Source organism: Cynara cardunculus (genome assembly GCF_001531365.2).
Source record: "Cynara cardunculus var. scolymus isolate 2C chromosome LG 12, CcrdV1, whole genome shotgun sequence".
Classification (NCBI taxonomy): Eukaryota; Viridiplantae; Streptophyta; class Magnoliopsida; order Asterales; family Asteraceae; genus Cynara; species Cynara cardunculus.
In genome coordinates, this window is record NC_037539.1 from 5,635,187 (window position 1) to 5,642,954 (window position 7,768).

The 7,768-nt window shown below is 36.5% G+C and overlaps 3 protein-coding genes across 3 annotated transcripts; 2 read left to right on the forward strand and 1 right to left on the reverse strand.

The window, feature by feature from the left end:
- Nucleotides 1–363: 363 nt before the first annotated feature.
- On the forward strand, nucleotides 364–2,995 carry LOC112522959 (pentatricopeptide repeat-containing protein At1g06270). Its single transcript, XM_025132328.1, has 2 exons — nucleotides 364–430; nucleotides 1,782–2,995. Exon 2 carries the CDS (start codon nucleotides 1,825–1,827, stop codon nucleotides 2,860–2,862), a length of 1,038 nt encoding a protein of 345 aa, XP_024988096.1. The 5' UTR covers nucleotides 364–430; nucleotides 1,782–1,824; the 3' UTR covers nucleotides 2,863–2,995.
- Nucleotides 2,996–3,086: 91 nt separating this feature from the next.
- LOC112522818 (zingipain-2) lies at nucleotides 3,087–4,970 on the reverse strand. The gene is made up of 2 exons (XM_025132131.1): nucleotides 4,541–4,970; nucleotides 3,087–4,248 (listed from the first exon to the last, which is right to left on the reverse strand). Exons 1-2 carry the CDS (start codon nucleotides 4,968–4,970, stop codon nucleotides 3,659–3,661), a joined length of 1,020 nt encoding a protein of 339 aa, XP_024987899.1. The 3' UTR covers nucleotides 3,087–3,658.
- Nucleotides 4,971–5,488: 518 nt separating this feature from the next.
- LOC112523438 (PLASMODESMATA CALLOSE-BINDING PROTEIN 5-like) lies at nucleotides 5,489–7,238 on the forward strand. The gene is made up of 3 exons (XM_025133034.1): nucleotides 5,489–5,991; nucleotides 6,086–6,113; nucleotides 6,911–7,238. The coding sequence occupies exons 1-3, from the start codon at nucleotides 5,622–5,624 to the stop codon at nucleotides 7,071–7,073; spliced, it is 561 nt and encodes a 186-aa protein (XP_024988802.1). The 5' UTR covers nucleotides 5,489–5,621; the 3' UTR covers nucleotides 7,074–7,238.
- Nucleotides 7,239–7,768: the final 530 nt, after the last annotated feature.

Below are 7,768 nucleotides of genomic sequence, written 5' to 3' on the forward strand. Positions count from 1 at the left end.
TTATCGATTTGAGAATCTTAGAGCATTTCTAACATCTATGTTAGATGAAAATATCCGAATTCGAACCCTAAAACTAAGGTGTCGTTTATTAAATATTTATCTGGGTAAACGATTACCAAGTTACACTATCTCATTGGATGAATATGGTAAGGATCAAAAATTTTATCCGATAAGAGCAAGACAAAGATTAAGAATCTTATCCGGTAAGTGAGTGGAACGACTCTTTCCATGTGAAACGCTTACCGGGTAAATTATTGAATACGATATCGTTTTAATGAACCAAAATATTACCCGGTAAGTAAAATTTACTGATAAGTGTTTGCTAGCCCTTTTTTTAAGATTTTATACTGCTTTTTTTAAATTACAGCATAATCAGAGTAAGAACTCGAGCTCTGTTCTCGTCACTCTCCCTCTCCATGTGCGATTTGAGGTATGAAGATGCGGTTTCATTTATCTGTTTTCAGTTTCTATGATTTCGTATTGTTTCTAATATGCTTTGATGTATATGTTGTTTAGTTTCTGTGAACAGAAGTTATTTGTTTTGGTTATGGAAATTTCGCTCTCTTCTTTGTTTTTTGCTTACCATATGAACTGGGATTTTGATTCTGTCGTTCTTCGTGCTCAATCCTCTTTCTGTTTTGTCTACACTGTTGTCGTTGATGAAAGATATACGACTATAATTATAGCTTTTCAGACTTCATTGGTTATGTACGCCAAGTGTTCGCTAGAATGCCTGACTTGTCTGATACTTCTTTTTCATATAAAAAGTAAAACCAGATGATCATAATAGATATAAACTTAACAAATCAAACATATAGAGTAAAAAACCATTTGAACTTGAAAAATTATGATCCTAACCCATAATTATAAACAAACTAAAAGAGGATAATCATAAATGTACATTAAACTTTAGGTTCTTGTCATCTACTTTTATTGGATTTGAATTATCCACTGAAAGCTGTGCATTCTTCTCCACTAGTTCAAGAAGATTATGAGTTGTATCAACAATGTAATCCCAACTAACACAACCAAGTTAAATAACAGCACCCAATTAGGAACATTTGTTTTACAATATGCAGCAGTACCAAAGGCTTTAATATACAACAAATCAATCAATTCATTAGGACCTTATCCAGGGTAACGGGGACCAACTAAACGATGAGACTTGGTAGAAATTATGAAAAGGTGATATCAGGGTAACTTTTACAAACAGTTAACTATGATCATTAAAACAAATTATATTGTCTCTCATTTGAATTGATAATGTTACTAGACTATCACAGAACTAAGACCTAGTAAATGGGATCGTTCAGGACTTATATACGCTACATAGTTGAGCATGACACAGATGCAGGTCAAAAGAGACCAAAACAACAGCAAAAAAGGCCATGGAAAATAGAATTCTGGTTACAGGATCTCACAAACAGTTTTAAGATCAAGTGTGTTTTCTTTTGTCTTTGGTGATTGTCAAAAATCAAGTAAGCCTATTGATGAAGTCAAAAACGATCTCTACCTTCATTTCCAATGACACACATTCTATTTACATAGAGAAGTGCAATAGGTTAAATATATTCAGAAATTTATGTACTTATCTTTCTATGAAACAACGAACATGAATAAGTTTTATTAGAGATGCTACTTTATCTACATTGATATTCTTTAGCAAATTTTTATTGCAAAAATCTGATGCAATGGCACAATACCAATACCAAAAGTGAATTGGTGAATTGGAAGCATGCAAGTATGTTATCTTACCTTGTTTAGTTCCTTGTTATCCGCAGGGTAAACATTGCATAAAGCACATGATGCTATAATCATCAAGCTATGGCAATTGCAGTGGCAAAGCTATGTAAACCACTCTGTTCCTTTTCTTGCCCTTCTATTTATTTTTCTTCCCCCATCCACTCAGTTTCATCACAACTGTTGCTTCAACAATCTGTTAAAGCTGCCATTGAAGCAAAAAATTACCAGCAAATTGCTGACCTTCTCAGTGCCTCAAAGGAAACTTGTCGAACCTCCAATCCTTTCTCATTCCTCTCAAACTTTCAACAAGACCATAGAACCAAAATAATTGATGAGGTTCTGCAAGGTTTTGTTCCTCTAAGGCCTCGTTCTCGCCCTCAAGTTGCCTATGCCTACCTCCTCTCTTTCACCCTGCAAACTGCTAATCCTCTTCCACTTTCACTTGCAATTCTCCAACGCACCCTTCGGTCAGGCTGTGCCCCTGTTCCTCAAACTCACCTACTTCTCTCCACTGTCTGGCTGCATCAAAGAATGCAATCTGATCAGGCTGTTTCTAGCATGCTGTTGCAAATGCAAACAATTGGGTATCGGCCTGACAATGGCATTTGCAACTACCTTATTTCATCACTATGCAAGGTTGATCAGTATGAGGAAGGAGTTCAGGTATTGCGTGGAATGGGTAGGGCTGGATGTGTTCCTGATTTGGACAGTTTCGGCTCGGTCATTGGTCCACTTTGTGACCTTAGAAAGACAAAATACATTGAAGAACTAATGAGGGAGATGGTATCTAAGTTCAGATTATCCCCCAGGAAAGAGATGGTGGTAAAGGTCCTAAAAGCAATGCGGGCAAACAAAGATGCTCATAAAGCAGTTGAGCTGATAAATTTTCTAGAAGAAACGAATATACATATCGGCTTTGAGAGCTATGAGTTGGTTGTTGAGATGTGTTTAGAATCCAGTTTGTTTGTTTTAGCAGGGAAAGTTGTTATGCAAATGACAAACAGAGGATTTATACCATATATAAAGGTGAGACACAAGGTATTTGAAGGATTGGCTGATGCTGGTGAATTGGAGCTTGCCCATATTCTTAGGAAGAAGTTCACAGAACTGACGTCTTAGCGTTCCACAATATTTTCAGAAATTTCTACAGAAAGAACATAAATTTATTTGGCCTTGACAAGCTTCAGAAAATCTTTTGACCATTTTGTGGTCACTTTCTTGTGTTTAAGTAGATAATGCTGGGGTTGAGTAATATTTGCATAGTTTCATGATAGCTTTACTTATCCTCTTGTATGTTGCAAAGTACACCATCACCCTATCTTAAATGGTGATCGAATCATGTGAAGTAGTGTTTTATTTACTCAAGTTTCATAGATACATCATCATTCCATTATTAGCAGCTAACTTTGCATCAATATTAGTTTCCAACAAGAATTGGGAGTTAGGGTAATCTGGGGTACACTCATTTTCTTGCTAAAATGTTGGTTTTCTCACTTTATCTTTTTCTCTCCGTTCTTAATTGTATAGACACTTTGTAGGTTTTGCTTCTCCTTTGCCAAATTTGTTGCTATTTGATTATAACTTATATCATCATCATCATCTTCATCGTCATCATGTCATGGCATCATCCTGTTTATTTGCTGCCGCAGGGTCATCTAATGTAATCATAGTATGGTTTCCAACTTAATTTTGGAGTCTGAATGAATGAAACTTCAGGTACCGATTTATAATAAGTTACTACTCATTTTTAGCATTTCTTTAGCTTTTCAAAAGAAAAAAATCACAAAAATCTTTTTCACAAGCCAATGGGTCTTCAAAGAAACAGTGTGTCTGCCCCATGGATAGAGGTAAGGATATAGCGAGTTTGTTTGGTTTATTTAGATAGATAAAGACTGATCATGGTTACAAGATGACACTAAGACAGGACAGGGTAACTACCTTGCATTGCAATACCACACTTACCTCTCAAATCTCTAGTTCCACGTTCGATTCTCACATAACCATCTTCACCCCAGTCACTGCCCCATGAATTCTTAACAATCCAGTACTTCCTTCCATGTTGTTCTCCATAGCCAACCACGGTTACACCATGATTCAAGTTGGTTCCACAGTAACCCGAGAAAACCCCACTGGAGTAGACCTGAAATAGAAAGCCAGCATCAATTGCAACCGATGTGGGTTGCTTGGCCACTGCAGCTTGCAGACTCTTCTCGTCATCAGCAGGTACCCTTTCGTATCCTTTTAATGCAACTACATGTTCTTTAGCTTTTGATTTGTTGCATTCATCGTCTCTGCCTACATAGGGGTAATCATCCTCTGTCGTGATCCCACCGTTCTTTATGATAAACTTGTATGCTGTCTCCATGAGACCTCCACGACATCCTTCGTTTCCGTTGTTGACATCACAATCGACCAGCATTTGTTCTGATAGAGTCGTCAAATTGCCTCCTTTTATTTTGTTGATGCCTTCAATTGCTGCTACAGCAGAGAATGCCCAACAAGCTCCTGTAATTGAAAGGCATGGCATTATGACATTGGTGCTCCAAAAAGCATAAATTTTTGGTACACGGTACAGGACAAAAACTTGTTTTTTCATGTTCGGTGCATCTTTAAGACTGGGATAGTTAAGGACCGAGTGGGACAAAAATGTTTGAAATGGAACAAGATTGATAAATTACTAAACTACCCATGTGAAACTAAAACCCTAAAACCTTGCATAATTCTTTCACCCATCTCCCTCACCCTTGCCCGTCCCGTCCATTCCTGTCCTGTCTGCTTAAATGTACGGATTTTGTACCACATCGGCCTTGATCTTTGACTTGAGTCACAACGCCTTTCTCTCGCCAATCTACATTCTCTGGCAAATCCTGTGTGATGTTGATGGGCTTGGCCAAACCCGAATATTCGTAACTTTTATAACCCAAGTAAATAGCGTGAAATTCCTTGTTGGTCATGTCAGCGTATTTGTTGTCCACGAGCTTGTAGGAAGCATTCTGCGAATTGATATAGTCGATATACTCGAGATTAGATTTGTAAATACTGTATCTCACTTCCCATTCTTTTCTACTTTGGTATGTTCTCCCATGTTTTTGCAGCCACTCCTGGTACCTGTGCCGCATATGGGTCGAGTCATATCCTGGTGGTTCAGGCTCGTGAGATGTTGCTTGTCGGACCATGCTACACAGCATACATCCCAAAAGGGCAAACCAAGCTTTTCTGCTGGCCATTGTTGATGGTAAATTTGATCTGCTTTAATGTTTCCATATCTTAGTAGCTTCTAGGAAAGTAGTTGCATAATTTTCAGGTGTTTTTGTGTTCATGTGTTTTGTGCTTGATGAAATTCTTGTCATTTCACCCGTTTACGCCATTCGCACGTTCCGGTTTGTGGCTTTCTTCGATAATCTTCCCGCCACATTATTCTTAACAAATGGTCAAAAAAGTTATAAATTATCTTTACGTTTACTATAAACAGTATATCTCATTTAAAAGTAGGTTCAAGTTCACGTAGGATTAGGACGAATATCGGGATGGTTATATTCAAATCTGAATCATTTATTTTTTAGATCCAACGGGGTTTTCTCATTATCCTTTCTCAAGATTCTCTTTTGAACCCCCTCTCTCTCTCATATATATATATATATAAAGAGAGAGAGAGAGAGAGAGATAGAGTGAGATATATATATATATATAGATACACATATAGATATAGATAATGTATTGTCATGTGACGGTAGAAACCAACAGACGACATAGATAACAGCGGTTACATTGCACAGACGATCTATCTCTTTCTGTAACCCAACGGTCATATTCCCTGTAAAAAAACAAACCCTCAATCACTCTTCTAACACTTCTTCGAATCTTTACTCCAACCAACCATGGCTCTTGAACTTTCTCGTTCTCTTCGCCTCTTCCTCCTCATCGCCACCGCAATACCCCTCTACTCCGCCGCATCCTCCCCACCACTCACTACTCTCCGCCAACAACAGCCGCCCGGCGTTTCAATCAAACTCTGGTGTGTGGCCAAGAACAACGCCGACGACTCCGCCCTTCAATCTGCAATCGATTGGGCGTGTGGGACCGGTGGAGCGGATTGTACACTCATCCAACAGGGTGGACCCTGCTACGATCCGGCAGACATCAGGAGAACGGCGTCGTATGCGTTCAACGATTACTGTACCAAGAACGGAATGTCGGAAGATACCTGCAATTTTGCCAATACCGCTGCCCTCACTTCCCTTGACCCAAGTATGCTTTCCCTTCTTTCTTCTCCCAAAGAAATTTAATTTTTTCAAATTTCTACTTGAATTTAATTTTAATAAGAATTAATTTGATTTTTCAGGTCATACCCATTGCAAATTCCCATCAAGGTACGTTATTTTTGGTTTTAATTTACAATACCATTTATAGCATCGAATCCAATTTGAAAAAATTGAACACTCTAATCACCAAGAATGCATGGAAATAACTATAGTATTTATCAACTACAATGGTTGGATCAAAGGGTATGCTAGTAAATATGAAATTAGGTTAAGGTTTGGGTGTGTGTGTATATATACATACATACATATATAGAGAAGTTGCTTTGGGAAAACAAAATTGATTAGGAACTCATAAAATCACATTGAGTTCCTCTTTTTTATTAATATGAAAGTATTATTCATCATGAATAAAACATTTCATAATGAATATGTCACGTGATGCGTTATGGATGGATGGTCTTTTGGTTCCTAATCAATGGAATACAGTTGAGAACTTTCTAAACCGTGACATATCTGAGAATCAAGGTATCATGTGCTATGGCCATAATTTAATATAGTGATTAAGTTAAATATTATACCTAGATGGAAAAAATTACGTGAAACAAAATCTCAAGGTAGAAGTTCTGATGAATCTCATAAATTTTGGAGATCTCAAATGATTAAGCCGATGTACATACATATCTTATAAATTTTCAAGTACCCTTTCTAACCATATCTGTAATATGCAAGAATGCCCGAAAAACAATATTTGTAGCCTGAAAGAATGCAAAGCAATAGAATGGTTATACTTATAATCCGCACGAATTAAAAAAAAATGGATTTTTCTGACTGTTATCTTATGGTTGAAGAAAGAATGCATAGAAATAGAATGGATATTTGAAAATGAGTTTGAATTGAAAATGCAGTTTGGAAGGGAAGAGTGGAGAGGGAAAAGGAACAGGAACAGGAGGAGGGGGATCAACTGCAGATCTTACAAGCAGAGGAGGTATTAATATTGCATGTGATTGTGGTATGTGGTGTAGGGCCATTTTGGTCATAATCCATTTCTTTTGGTTAACTGTAGTTTAGATATATGGCAAAAGCCAATTTAGGGTGTATTTTGTTTTTGTCCAACCAGTTTTTCAAGATTTTAGAACTTGGAAAGGGTGAAATCCATCCATTAATTAATCTCTATTAGTATTATCTTCTTTTATGTAAATTGATTATGGCACGACAAATAAAAGTAATATCTTGTTTTGGTCCCTTATTGAAGATAACATGTTTCGTTCCTACAGTTATGAAATTATAAATCATGGTTTGTATAAACGTTCGTATTTGATTTCTTTGTCTAACGGTCATTAAAAACTTTGTTACATGAGTTATATATTTGTTCTTTTATCGATCTTTTGCCATTAAAGAACTTTGGTTTGCTTCTTATGTTTTTTTATCGAGTAATAAAGTAAAAGTTCCGATAAAAAAAACGAAAAAATGGTTGCTAAGGGATAAGTCTGGATGTTTTTGCAAACCCTGGTGCCATCTTGTAATTGTAAGATTGTGGGGGTGAAAAGTGAAACTGACAAAACCACAATTTACTCTAATTTTGTTAATTATTATGTGAAGGAACATATATATATATATATATATATATATATATATATATATATATATATAGAGGAGTGATCATATGAAAACTGCCCTCATTTGTGTAAACCGTGCAAACCACCTTCATTTGTCGATTTCATTGTTTAATCTTATGAAAAATTTTCATGAAATTGTTTAATCTT

Bases quoted from the DNA above. Each gene is read 5' to 3' on its own strand.
- LOC112522959 (XM_025132328.1), top strand. From the start codon at position 1,825: ATGGCAATTGCAGTGGCAAAGCTATGTAAACCACTCTGTTCCTTTTCT.
- LOC112522818 (XM_025132131.1), bottom strand. From the start codon at position 4,970: ATGGCCAGCAGAAAAGCTTGGTTTGCCCTTTTGGGATGTATGCTGTGT. The intron at 4,249-4,540 runs GTACAAAATCCG...TTTCAATTACAG, and splicing joins CAAAGATCAAGGCCGATGTG to GAGCTTGTTGGGCATTCTCT.
- LOC112523438 (XM_025133034.1), top strand. From the start codon at position 5,622: ATGGCTCTTGAACTTTCTCGTTCTCTTCGCCTCTTCCTCCTCATCGCC. The intron at 5,992-6,085 runs GTATGCTTTCCC...TTGATTTTTCAG, and splicing joins CCTCACTTCCCTTGACCCAA to GTCATACCCATTGCAAATTC. The intron at 6,114-6,910 runs GTACGTTATTTT...TTGAAAATGCAG, and splicing joins CATTGCAAATTCCCATCAAG to TTTGGAAGGGAAGAGTGGAG.